This window comes from Aptenodytes patagonicus, chromosome 5 (genome assembly GCF_965638725.1).
Source record: "Aptenodytes patagonicus chromosome 5, bAptPat1.pri.cur, whole genome shotgun sequence".
Lineage (NCBI taxonomy): Eukaryota > Metazoa > Chordata > Aves > Sphenisciformes > Spheniscidae > Aptenodytes > Aptenodytes patagonicus.
In genome coordinates this window covers 51863676-51876360 of record NC_134953.1, presented here as the reverse complement: position 1 = coordinate 51876360, position 12685 = coordinate 51863676, and the positions used below count along the sequence as shown (strand labels likewise).

Below are 12685 nucleotides of genomic sequence, written 5' to 3'. Positions count from 1 at the left end.
CTCTAGCAATGGAAGCTACAAAGATAAAGCACATTGTTGCAGATACACCACAGCTAATTTACCTATCAACAGAGTAATCTCAAAGCAAAATAGTAGTAGAATTATTCTGCAATTAAGTATCTGTTTACAGAGTCATAATTTTATTAAACAACCAGGTATTAATCCAACTTTCTGTGGAACTAAATTGGTTTTTTTCTATATTAAATCTACCTAAACTTTCAAAACAAATTTATCCATTCACAAGTTTAAAAAACAGGAAAAATAAAAAATTCAGTGGTAGCAATAAAATGTAACTAACCCAAGTTACTTTAAGGTGATGAATGACTGCCGTTTTTGGCACTTTATAAGCATTGTTATCCCCAAATAATGGAACCATACATCTTGTGCCCTTGACCTTTTTAACTACTGTGCCTGTAGAAATGCTGAATATTAATTAAAAAAAAAAGCTACTGTAGTTGACATCATAACATTCCTCTTCTAATGCTTTGGAAAGATTAATGACTTAAGTGTGTTTGTGTTTCTTGGCAGTTAATGAAGATGCTTTTTGAATGTCCTGATGAACGAGTTGACCTGGAACTTATTTCTTTCTGTATTAACCTTGCTGCTAACAAAAGAAATGTACAGCTTGTCTGTGAAGGTAAGCATACTGAAATTTTACTCTTTTCTTGGAGATGACAACACTGTTTACATATTTTTTATATACTTACATATATAAATTATGTATATTTGAGTTATTTATACATTTATATATGTATTTTTAAAAAGTAAAATGCACCTGTTTGGGTAATGTTTGCAAGCAAATGGCCACATCCTCCCCAAAATTGGTCTTGGTGGCAAGAGTGACACTGAGCAGCCACATATACCCACATCTCTCATGTGCATGTAGTTCTGTAAAACACACTGATGACACTACTCTGGGAAACTATGACTGTATGGAGAGATTGAGATTTTGTTCTACCTGGTGCCTAAAATCCATCTTTGGCTAACCAGTGTTTCACCTGCCAGTACCAAATTAATAGCACAGTAATGTCATTTAGTTGCATCTTTCCATTAATTTTTTTTCAAATTGAGCATCTTTTGGGTTCTAGTATTTTGTTACTTGGTATAGATGCGTTCTGCATTTCATGCTCTCTAGATTGCTTTTCAAGTTTCATTACTTTCATACTAGCAGTTTCAAGTGGAACATTATTATTAAGTAGCTCTAATTTTCACTTGTGCTCAAAATTTTCACTATGAACTACTGTAATAAATTGCTAAACTTCAGAAGGGACAATTGCAATCAATGGATTCTATGGCCAGCAATTCCACTTCAAAATTGTCTGCATGGCTCCGTAGAAGGGGGAGCAGGGAGATACAATTTTATATTAAAGGTAGCAATTAAATTCAAGCTAGTAGCACTTATTAGATAGGCAAGGTGATAATGTGGAAACATAATGGTAACAGTGGGACTTACCCTGTGCAATCAGGTACTTCAAATCTGTGTATGTCTGTTATGTGTATTCCCACATAGTGGTCTACATGACTGGTAAATAATCTTGTAAAACCATGACAACCTATTTATTCTGTGGAGTGGGGAGAGAAGTCTCTGAGCTAGTGCCAACAGCTGTGCTGCATCTCCACTAACTGCACTGATGATAGGGTAATAGTTCAGATCTAGAACCTTTCTTGGTCTGAAAAAATAACTAAGCACACCTTTAGCATTTAGTTATTTATCTGACTTTAAGTGTCCCACCAGTACATATGGTCATAGTAGTTGTTTTAGAGAAGCTATAGAATTTATACAGAGCAGGTCTTGTCTTTTGAACTTAAACTTGGAAAAAGAAATAGTTCCTGTCTGGATTCTTCACTTTTTCCTTTTCAACTTTTAAAAGTTGAAGGTGTGGTTTTTTTGTGTGTGGTGTTGGCTTTTTTTGATCGGCCAGTACTTTCCTCATTTTTTTTATTTGGAGGATTTCCGAAGTGTTTGTTTCTTTTCAGGAAATGGTTTGAAAATGTTAATGAAGCGGGCTTTGAAATTTAAGGACCCATTGTTAATGAAGATGATTAGGAATATTTCACAGCATGATGGGCCAACTAAAAGCCTGTTTATTGTAAGTACTATCTATTACCTAATGTGGTCTCTAATTCTTCCTACTGGAAAAGACTGGCTTTAGAGAGCTGCTGTGTTTTGTCTTTACAGGGTGTCCAGTTTAAGTTTTCTTGGCTGTTATGAGTTAATTTATGTCTTGTTTTATAAGGCAATCTCAGTTGGTAGATCAGGGTTTGGATCCCTCACTACAGGGAAAACAGGTCTTAAGCTGTATCCAGTAGGTCCCTGTTCCGAAACAAACAAAAACAAGCAAACAAAAAAAACCCAACTGCTGGAGTGCACATCATAACAATTAAGTTATCGTAAATCTCCGCTTTTAGAGCTAGAGGGCAAAATAAAGTGGGTTGTTTTTTTTTTTTCACTCTGCCAAGTGGTTTGTATAAGTAGATATTCTAAAACTTGGAATACTTAATATTCAGTTAACCATGTAAAGCTGCCCTTTCAAAAGAAGGGGGGGGAACACAACATCCTAATTGTGGAAATTTTGAGCGTACTGTTAAAATGAAGATTGAATATCAAATTGTCTTAAAGCAGTATGGAATTAGTAAGTAGAATCCATGATGGCCCTGTTAATGTCCTGTGAAAACCTTGTAGTTATTTCTCAAACTCTTCAGGAAGAGGACTCCATTACTGTCACTAATGTGGTATGATGTTCGCTGTCATCTTTCCTTTATTTTCTAACAGCTTTCTCAAACTGTGTGTGTAGTAGCTACTTTTGGACCATCTGAACAAACTATCTACATCTCTTGAAAGTGAAAGGATGGAGAGGAAGAATGCTGAAATGTTTTCTTGGGTCATTCTTCAACTGAAATTGAAACTGCCTTATTAGCCCTCATTTCAGGAGAAAGGTCTCCTTAGCATTCTTTGAGAACTAGTTTTGATTTGACCAAGTTGTGAGTTCTGAAGAACCCCAGAACCTGTAATGTTTGTTGCTGTATTTTCTTTAGGATTATGTTGGTGATTTAGCAGCTCAAATATCAAATGATGAAGAGGAGGAATTTGTGATTGAATGCCTGGGAACACTTGCAAATTTGACCTTACCAGATCTGGACTGGGAACTTGTACTGAAAGAGTACAAACTGGTTCCATACCTCAAGGATAAACTAAAACCAGGTCTGTACAAAGTTTGGTTAGTCTTTCAAAGTAGAGTCTCTTGAAGAATACTTAGAGTGCTCTTTCAGAGTAGAGCCTGTTTATCTTTATGATTTGTGATTGTTTGGGGAAACACAACACTGTAGAACAGATCATATCTACAGATAAATATACAACTGCCAAGAATTTCTAAGAGGTAATACTTTCTGCCTTCTGATTTACCAGGTTCTGCAGAAGATGACCTTGTTTTAGAAGTGGTGATAATGATTGGAACAGTTTCTATGGATGACTCTTGTGCTGCTCTGCTGGCTAAATCTGGAATCATTCCTGCGCTCATTGAGCTTCTAAATGGTATATTGCCATGTTTGACTTCATGTCTATTTTTTCAGAGAAGTTTAGTTGACGTAGCTGTGCTGTAACTGAATGCACCATTCATTTTCTCTTGCAAGGCAGGGGTAGGTGTTTTGTATATGAAAGGAGGAGCAATTACTCCGTTACTGAGAGAGAGATACTGGCTAGGGGTGTAATAGATTTGATTTTTCCCACACCTCCACAACTCCTGCTGCAATCTGTGGCCTTTCTACTTGACTGTAGCAGGGAAGAAAACACTCATTTTGTGTTGTCAGGAGACGAAATCTCATGCATACCGTTGAATTGTCTAGCTGACATGTAAGAGCTGGGCTTTCTCTAAGCATCAAGAGCGTCTAGTTGTGAGATCTGAAGTTGTGGGTGTGTTTTTCCTTGCAGCTCAGCAGGAAGATGATGAGTTTGTCTGCCAGATCATCTATGTATTTTATCAGATGGTCTTCCACCAAGCCACCAGAGATGTCATTATCAAGGAAACCCGTATCTTTTTTTAAAGATTAAACATCTAGAATCACAGCACTTAATTTACCATCACTGATGTTTGGGCTATATTTCTCTTGCATAAACCTCCTGATCTCAGAGGTTTCTTTGTAAATGGTTTATTTCAGCTGAATAAAAAATCCAAGCAGTGTATATAGAGGGACTGCAAGATTAATAGTAGAGATTAAAAGTTAGTTTGCTTTGAAACAGGGAGGGTGGTAGGAGGGGGTTCACTGGACCAGATGACCCAGTAGTTCCTATCCCATCTAAATTGCTGTGTGAATTTGTTTTGCAAATCATAGTCAAAATCATAGTCCATAGAAAAACTTACATATAGCATAGACAAACTTCTTGCACTGCACCATTATGCATATATATTGCATAGTCTGAAGTTATGTGCATTAAAATACTTTAATGGCATTCTTTCTTATATCAGTCTAGACAACATAAATAATGCCTGCTCTGTATTTTTTGTCCACCTAATTGTTCTTTGAATTTTATGTTTAGCATAAGTCTCCCAACTTCTTCCTGCTATGGAGACTTTGATTTCTGTTCCTGGCTTTCCTCTTTCTCCTTTTTTTGCCTGTCTGTTGATGACTGAATCTGTTTTTCAGTTTCCTCGTGTCATGGATCTATCCAAATTTTTTTGTATGGTACCTATAACACTTATTCAGTCTTTACTAATTGTTCTTTCAATCACTGCTGATGTTGAACTTATTCAGATGATATGAAAACTGTGGAAGGAGACATTAGCTGTCTTTGTGAGCCTTAACTGAACGTTAAATTTTATTGAAACATAAAGAATAGGTTGAATAGGGCCCTTGTAGGGATAGCAGATTAGTGATTACTTTGCTAACAATACAAGGTCTACTTCTTAATGTCCTTTTTCCTTTGAGCTCTGTGGAATATCCAAGAAACCATTCGGGATGTTGTTCTTTGTCTCCTGCTTGGACTCCTAGGTGGCTATCTTTAAAAAAAAAAAAAAAAAAAAATTAAAAAAAAAAAATTGCATCTTTCTATATCTGTAATTATAAAGCACCAACATTTGAACAACGCTTTTCTCATTCAATTTGAACGAGACTAGTGTTAACCTATTGTGGAAATAACATTATCTTCAATATTTTTGAGACATATACATTGGAAACCTTTTTTTAAAATAAGGAAAGTCCCTAAAGATTACAAAAGTAACAGTCTCAAAAGATTAAACCATTCCACAGAATCTATGCCTTTTGGACTCAAATATTAGGTGCATGGATTTCCTGTAACAGATCAGAATGTATTTTCTTTGTAAGGAGCATGTAACTTTTCTTCAGCAATTTTGAAGAATATTTGGGTATCTTAAAATGTGATTTTAAAAAAAAAAAGTGGTTGGGGGAAGGCTGCTGAACTTAACACGTGTGTTAGAAAATTCCTGACTATGTTTCGTAATGAAATTTGCAGTCGGAAGATCCCAGGGCTGTGAAAAAAAATACAGCTTTTATCCTTAACAGTTTCTTTCCAGAGGCTCCAGCATATCTTATAGACCTGATGCATGATAAAAATGCTGAGATTCGCAAAGTTTGTGACAACACTCTGGATATTATAGCGGTAGGTGTGATCTTTTTTATCATCTGTCCTTCAAGAACCTCTTTACGTGAGATAATTGTAAAATAACTAAGTAGCAACAACTTGCAAATTGAGAATATTTTTCATGTGTAACTTTCTAATCTCATAAGTAAAAGGTGAATTTTCATGAGACAATGACAATCATTAATCTAGGCTGTGTACCAAACTTCCAAAAAGCGCATATATACTTTGAAAATTCATACCAGTTAGCTTTACACTACAGACACTCTTAAAGAGTGCTTTTATACTTAAATAAATTAATCACATCACATAAGTATGTTAAGCTTTTATTATTTCTTAATTCTCCAAACAAATGGCTCTTGTTACCCAGCAGCTTTTATTCAGGTTTTTCTACATCACCTGATGCCAATATTTGTTTCAAAAAGAAAATGTGGGTGGTGGTCCTAAAGCTGGTTGTTTTCTGCTGGGGAAACAGTCAGTATAATATTGAACTTTTTAGTATTGTCTTCAACTCTTAGATAGGTTTCCTTTAGCTACATGACTTAGTTTGTCCAACTATCCATTGATCACAATACACTTTTGGGACAGTTGTTTTGTATTAAACTGCTAATTTGGAAAAAAGAATACTAAATTATGAAGTGCTATTGCTTTATCAGCTCTTATAGCATGTATAATCTGCTTCTGGGGATCCTCGACTATAGAAGCATTAATATTTTCTATGGTGTTCTTCATTGAAGTAAAGACATTGTGAAACTGATTCCACTTAAAAGTTGCATTTCATTGTTAAAATTCCTCCTGGTCTGTTTAATTGGATTGACTTCTATTGACAAAAAGAAATTTCAGCATTTCGTAGTGTCTTAGGATTGTACAGACTGTACATCCTTTTGGATGTAGAGTAGCTATCGTGAAATTAAATCTTAAAGCCAAAGAGAACTTAACTATGAGTCAAGAGTAGTGTCTTTGACTACCTTAATGCTTTTCCTATCATCTACTTAGTTTCTTCTTTAGTTGAATTACGCATATTGCAGCTTGTTCTCTGAAAGGTTTAATATAGTGTAAGACCTAACTTACGCTGCACAATTCTATAGTCTATTTTGTCTTTTTCTGTTATACTTACTCGTAATGCCTTCTAATTTAATATTCATCTAAAAAAAAGAAGTAAAATGTTATATCATTTTCTGTGTTGGAACTCTTTTTATCTGGCTCTGTTTTTGCTTCATGGACCTATGGAATGAAAATCGTGCTCCACATTAAGAGCTGCCGCTGACACTCATTAAGAGCAAGATTTCGACTAAGATGAATTTGCACTTAGTACTTACTTATGATGGGCATTATCTTCAGCTTACCAAGATGAATTATTTCCAGGGACATCTCCAGTGGAAACAGTAGAAAGATTTTTATCTTCTGGGTGAGGCCAGACAATCCGAGTGCTTCCAACGCTTATTTTATCTTGGGGCCAGTGCAATTTCCAAGTGTCTCAGGTGTTGATTTGTTCATATGGGGAAGCTTTACAACGTGGTACATAGTAGTACCTAGTTACTGAAAAATTATATTAGTAATATTATTAAGCAACATTTATTTTATAGAATCTAGAAGAATAAATACCTTAAGACATAGCTTCATATTCAATATTAACATCTGAGTAAAATATACTTGGCTTTTTTTTTCCTCCCTAAGAAGAGGTCATCTTTTTGCTAGCTGTGAATAAATGAGGAGTGCTATGGTAGTGGATGGGGAAGGCTTTTCAACTTGCAAGAAGCACTGGATAGAACTTCTAGGGCCTTGAGGAGGAATAAAGGGAGGAAATGATGTGGTACTGCTGTTACTGGGGATAGGGGAGAAGATATCAAGCACATACTGAGAGTAGTTTGCATGCTGGTAAATTATTTTTTTTCTGTGGTTGTGGAGCAGTGCCACACTTAGAATGGCGTTCACTGGTAAGTTAGAGTTCCCTTTCTGAGAAGGTTTTTTTAGCTTTATTATCTAGTTGTTGGGTTATAAGTTGCATAAACCATAACTAACACCATGCCCCTGTGGGGAACGGGAAGCACAATATGCCTTCTTTTCTGGAAGACAGAGAGAACCACTAATTGATTGCTTTTTCAGCAATGCTGTAAGCTGGTTGCACATTGTCTCCCACTACCAAAAATCACAGGCAGAAAAGGCAACATGTTCTAGATGGTGATGGGAGAAAATATGAAACAGTAATTTATCAGAACCTCAGATCTTGATAGGTGTTTTGCCATTCAGCTCAGATGATATGGTAAAGCAGCCTGTAAACACTGAGGTTTTTGGTTGTGTGGCAGTCTTACACAACCAGTGCCTTCTGAGGTGTCTGAACAGACGGTCTCTCTAAGATTGGTGAAACTTCTTATCTGTGCTAAATCCACAACAAGAAAAACTTAAGTTTTCAGTCTTGTTGTTCCATACATGCTGACAGGATTAGTTCCTCTGATGTAAATCAGAAACTAGATGTTGGAGAAAAGAGATTTGAAAGTAATTTCTTCTCGGGGAGACAAATGCTTCTTTCACTCATCAATAAGCTCTATATAGTGTGATTGAAATAACACTGAAGAAAATCAGATGCCTTATAAGCCTTAGGGGAGATTTGCTTTCTGTACTAAAGTAATTGTCACAGAAATTATGGAAATGTTACACTAGTGATGATTTGTTTAATATAGCTTGGCTGGACTCTGCCATTGATGAACTGAAACAGATGTGCTGCTTTAGCATAGTATGTACTGGGGAGTCTCAGCTTTGCGCTGGTAGATGTGAGAGATCCCTTTTGTTGAAAAGAAAGTCTGCGTTGATAATTTAGGAATGCTTCAGTCTCATGTCATGTGCCGAGCCTTGACACCAAGCAGCTAGTTTAGTGTACTTGTACACCTAAAGCGGGACAGGTCGCATGGCTCAGTTGAAAGCCTGGAATCAACAGCTGCTGTAGGAGTCTCAAGTAAATGAAGCTCCCTTTTCCTCTGACTCAGAAGCCTGGACACCTGCAACTCAAAGCTTGTGGAAAGAAATGTCAGCTTACTCAAGATGGTTTTACTCTGTTCACCTCTGACAATATTGTCAAGAGCTGAGGGGGTTATTTATCTTTCAGGTTTCTCATCCTTTTTCTGTTTCTAGCTCAGTCTTATGGCAGTTAAATGATTTTCCTCATTTAGTCAAAGGATATTTAATTAACCATAACCAGATCCTTGGACTATGTAGTCCGAGCCTTCCCCCTCCCCCACTTCCCCCCATTTTCCTATTCAGTGTTTTTACAGCTTTGAATCCAGGCCTGCTGTACCATCTTGTTTCCCTTATGATCAAGAGTGGATTATTATGCTTCCTGCAGAAGCAAAACGTCTTCTAGATAGCTACAGCATTGTCCATGTGATTCAGGAAGGGCCTCATGCCTGAGGTGTTTTTTCCAGCCCTCATTCTTTGCCCCAAGTATTTGTAATGAATGCCAAACAATGTTTGTGTTAATGAACGGTGTGCATCTTTCCCTGTTAGCTAAGTGCCCTGACACAAATCCTCCATATTGAAAATGCTGGAATTTCACATACGAAGCAGGAATGTGCTGTGAACCCTCAGTGCTCTGGGATTTGGGGCCAGCTGTGGAAGATGTTGGCCAGCTCTCTTAGAATCAAGGAAGAGCAGACCACAGGGATTTGGTGGGGGCTTTATTTGAATAGGCAGCATACTCTGAAAACAGATAACCTTTGACTCCAGCTTGGTGTCCTCTTTCTATGAAGAGTGCTGTAGTCACTCCAGGGGAAAAGGTTCTCCCTTCACTTGTCAAGACTCCCCCTTTCTGTGGTGTCTCTCGTTCCCCTCTTATCCTCTAACAATCGTGAATACAGAGAGGAGGGCAGAATTGCAGCTAGGGTGTGGGGCTGCAGGCTGAACTGTTGACATGTTTTCACTGATAAAATTCTGCATTGTTAAATTTGCAATCAGTCTGCTTTGGTGCTGGTAGCTTTTTGTGGCAAAGAGCATGTGCCCAGCAGAAAAGACTCTACCTGGACTAGAAGAATAACCACACTGTAGGCAGCATTAGACAGGGTAGGCGTGTCCTGATAGGTTTATGTGAAGACAAAAACAATCTTGGACAGATTTCCTTCTAGCATTGGTGCTTGCTCTTTGGAGTTGTAAGACTAGGAAGGTGAGCCAAACCACTGATCTGTTACTTTTGTAACAGCTTGCCAATGAGATACCTTACATTCCTCCAAAGGAGAGAAGAAAAAAAAAAAGGTTTCTCTCTTTAGCTATTGACAATATAGGAACCCTGTGGATGGTGTGCATTTTATGTAGGCACCTAAATTTAGGGGGCATTAATGCTTACTCTTTTCTCTGCCTTGCCATTAGTTTCATATTACAGGTTTCTATTAGCTTCCCATCAGAATTTATTTAGTGATGAACCTGATTGTGAAGAAGTGACTGTACGTTGCACAGGTGTAAGTGGTAGAAGGATTTTTTTGGCCTGTGAATGAATTGCCCTCTGGTGGTACTTACCCTGAGGTAGGTGTCATAGACACCTGCAGAAGGTGATCCACAACATCTGTTTCTCTCCTTGGTTTATAGAGGCACATAGTTCAAATGACAGGCCTAACTTTTGGATAGCTAGACAAGATAAATCTTTTCTTTCTTAATAAATGGTTAATTTAACCTTTCATGTAAACTGTGTGTTTTAGGGATGGTTAAATAATGAAGAATGTAACATATCACCAACTACAGCCTTGAACATAATGAGCATTCTACTTACTGTATAGCAGTTTTAGTTTAGCATGAGGAATCGCATCAAATGAACCCTATTACAGACCCAATTAAAGGGCAACCACATTAAAGTGAAAAGGAAAATCTGTTTTTCATCAGCTGTGAGAGAACACAAAGCAGATCTGTGTAGCTCTATGTTATCCTATAGTGTGTTAATCAGATACAAGGTGTGACGGAAGCCAGTGACAAAGGGGACCCCTGATAGGGAACAGACACGCTCTGATAATAGGCCAGTTAACGCTTCATAATATTTCAATGGTTCAGTAGTAAACAAAGTTGGAAGTAGAACTTCAAAAAGGATGGCACATTCCTCGCAGAGTCAAACCATACATCTTCTATGACACTTCTGGATTTATGGAAACCGAATGTTAAAAACAGTGATGTCAGGGAGCTCCAAAGAGAATAAAATCAACCTTCAGGATTCCTCCTTTTATGTTTCTGGACATGCAATACTCGGGGGCAGCAGGGATGGATGGACAGGGGGTTGGAGAATAGGCACATTCTGTCCACCTTCTTGTTCCCCCACCCGAGGCTTTTCTAGTAGCCTAATATTTAAAAGGACTGGAGGGCACAAAGCTATGTTTGTATCTCCATGTTGTTTAGTTTTCTGTTTCATTTTTGCAGGAGTTCCATAGTAAAGAAGGTGTGCTTCATGTGTTTAAAAAACAAAACCCAACCAAAATGAAAAAAACCCATACAAAAAAAAGTTTTTAATAGCTCAAAATATAATTACTGGAGGACTTGCTGTGTTTTAGGGAATTGTTTTGCTCTAAACTTCTTTAATTTGATTTCTTTGTGCCTTTTGGCTGTAGTCCTGCATTTACAGCTTTTCTTCCATTCTGATGTTATTCCATTAATCATTTACCCAGTGGTGTTTCTGCACGCTTCTGTGGAAAATCTACAGACGTATTCCTGATCTAGCAGTACTTAACGTCAGCACAAAAAAAGTTCATTTCTGTAAATCGTTCTAGATTATTGCAAATCATCCTTTTCTAGGATTGCTGCCAGAATGAAACTCCTGGCAAAACTGATCGTTGATCTGATTCTGGTACGGTCACTTCTTTGTTCTTGTTGCTCATTCATAGTGAAATGCAAGGTACAAATGTAACAAAGTAGCCAAACTGCTTGAACAGATAACTTGTGATTTTTAAGTAATGTGTAGATATGCTCAATCTTACAGCTGCTAATTTGCCATTCAGTTGCTAATCCTGTTTTCCAGAATTTAGATGAATGATTGAGGTAAAATAGCTGGGAGTTTTAAGCCTCTTAATATAGGATGGGAAATGTAGAATACATAGGAATATTCTGCCCTGTTGTCATTGTCTAAAGAAAAAATCAGTTAGGATCTGAGAAATGTTAACTGATTTTTTTTTTTTAGAAGGATATAAGAAGTTTATGTCTATTTGTGACAGATGTTCAGCATGTTCAGTCAGTGGTGTGGAATGGAGCAGCAGTGTTGGGCAAGTGGGATTCATCTGGGGTTGTAACTTTGGGAAGTTTAAAATGTTTTCAAAGTGCATTTATGGTAAATGTGAATTAGGTAATTTAGCTGCTGGCCTTTCTGCTTTTGAGAACTTTTAAAGGTAAACAAGGTAATGTAAAAGGGATTCAGCTTTCCCACATATTAGTCTAATTTGCTGTTTGTTAAATTTGTTTATTTTCCCCCACTTCTTTGCAATCATGATTTCTGGGAATAGTTTTCTTAAGACTGCGGTGTGATCTCTGGCAGTTACAAGGTGTTTCTCTAAAGCTTGTAAGTAATTCACAACTGCTGGAGGCTGACATAATAGATAGCCCACAGTTTAGCTCTGGCAGATGCAACAAAGGAGATGTTTCCAAGATGCTGGTCAGATGTCATCATTGAAAGTCATGCCCTTTCACTTTTTTTATGGGTCATTTTATAAATCTCGGTGATGAGCTTGCTTTTTCCAGGGAAACTCTTGTTTTGCACTGTTTTTTCTAGCTTTTCCTTTTAATTGAGAGTGGAAGTGGGGGAAAAGATCAAGAGGCAGGAATAGCAGGAGATGTTCTTTTTTCCAAACAGTATGAGGCATAGGTGTGTGTGTTTTGTTTTTTGATGTTTTGGGTGTTTTGTGTTGTTTTTTCTTTCTCCCTCCCTAAGGTTGCTGCATTACTGTATGGCTGACAGAAACCTGGAATTTTGCTTGAGGCCACTGAGCACTGAGAATATCTATAGATCCCACAGGTGATATCTGCTCTGTGTATGGGGATTATACAGGAGACCAGGTTTTGAACAGGACTGCTTGTGTGCCAGGATGGTGCGGAGGAGAATTAGGTCTAGTAATTAGTGTTGATCAGAGGTGGAAT

General features: G+C 37.4%; 1 protein-coding gene across 1 annotated transcript in view; it reads left to right on the top strand.

The window, feature by feature from the left end:
* KIFAP3 (kinesin associated protein 3) overlaps positions 1-12685 on the top strand; it is a 73652-nt gene that overhangs the window by 33943 nt on the left and 27024 nt on the right. Inside the window, exons 12-17 of the mRNA XM_076339744.1 lie at positions 529-637; positions 1978-2090; positions 3037-3202; positions 3407-3532; positions 3929-4027; positions 5529-5614. Of these exons, the coding sequence (XP_076195859.1) occupies positions 529-637; positions 1978-2090; positions 3037-3202; positions 3407-3532; positions 3929-4027; positions 5529-5614 (699 nt within the window). The remainder of the gene's footprint in view (positions 1-528; positions 638-1977; positions 2091-3036; positions 3203-3406; positions 3533-3928; positions 4028-5528; positions 5615-12685) is intronic.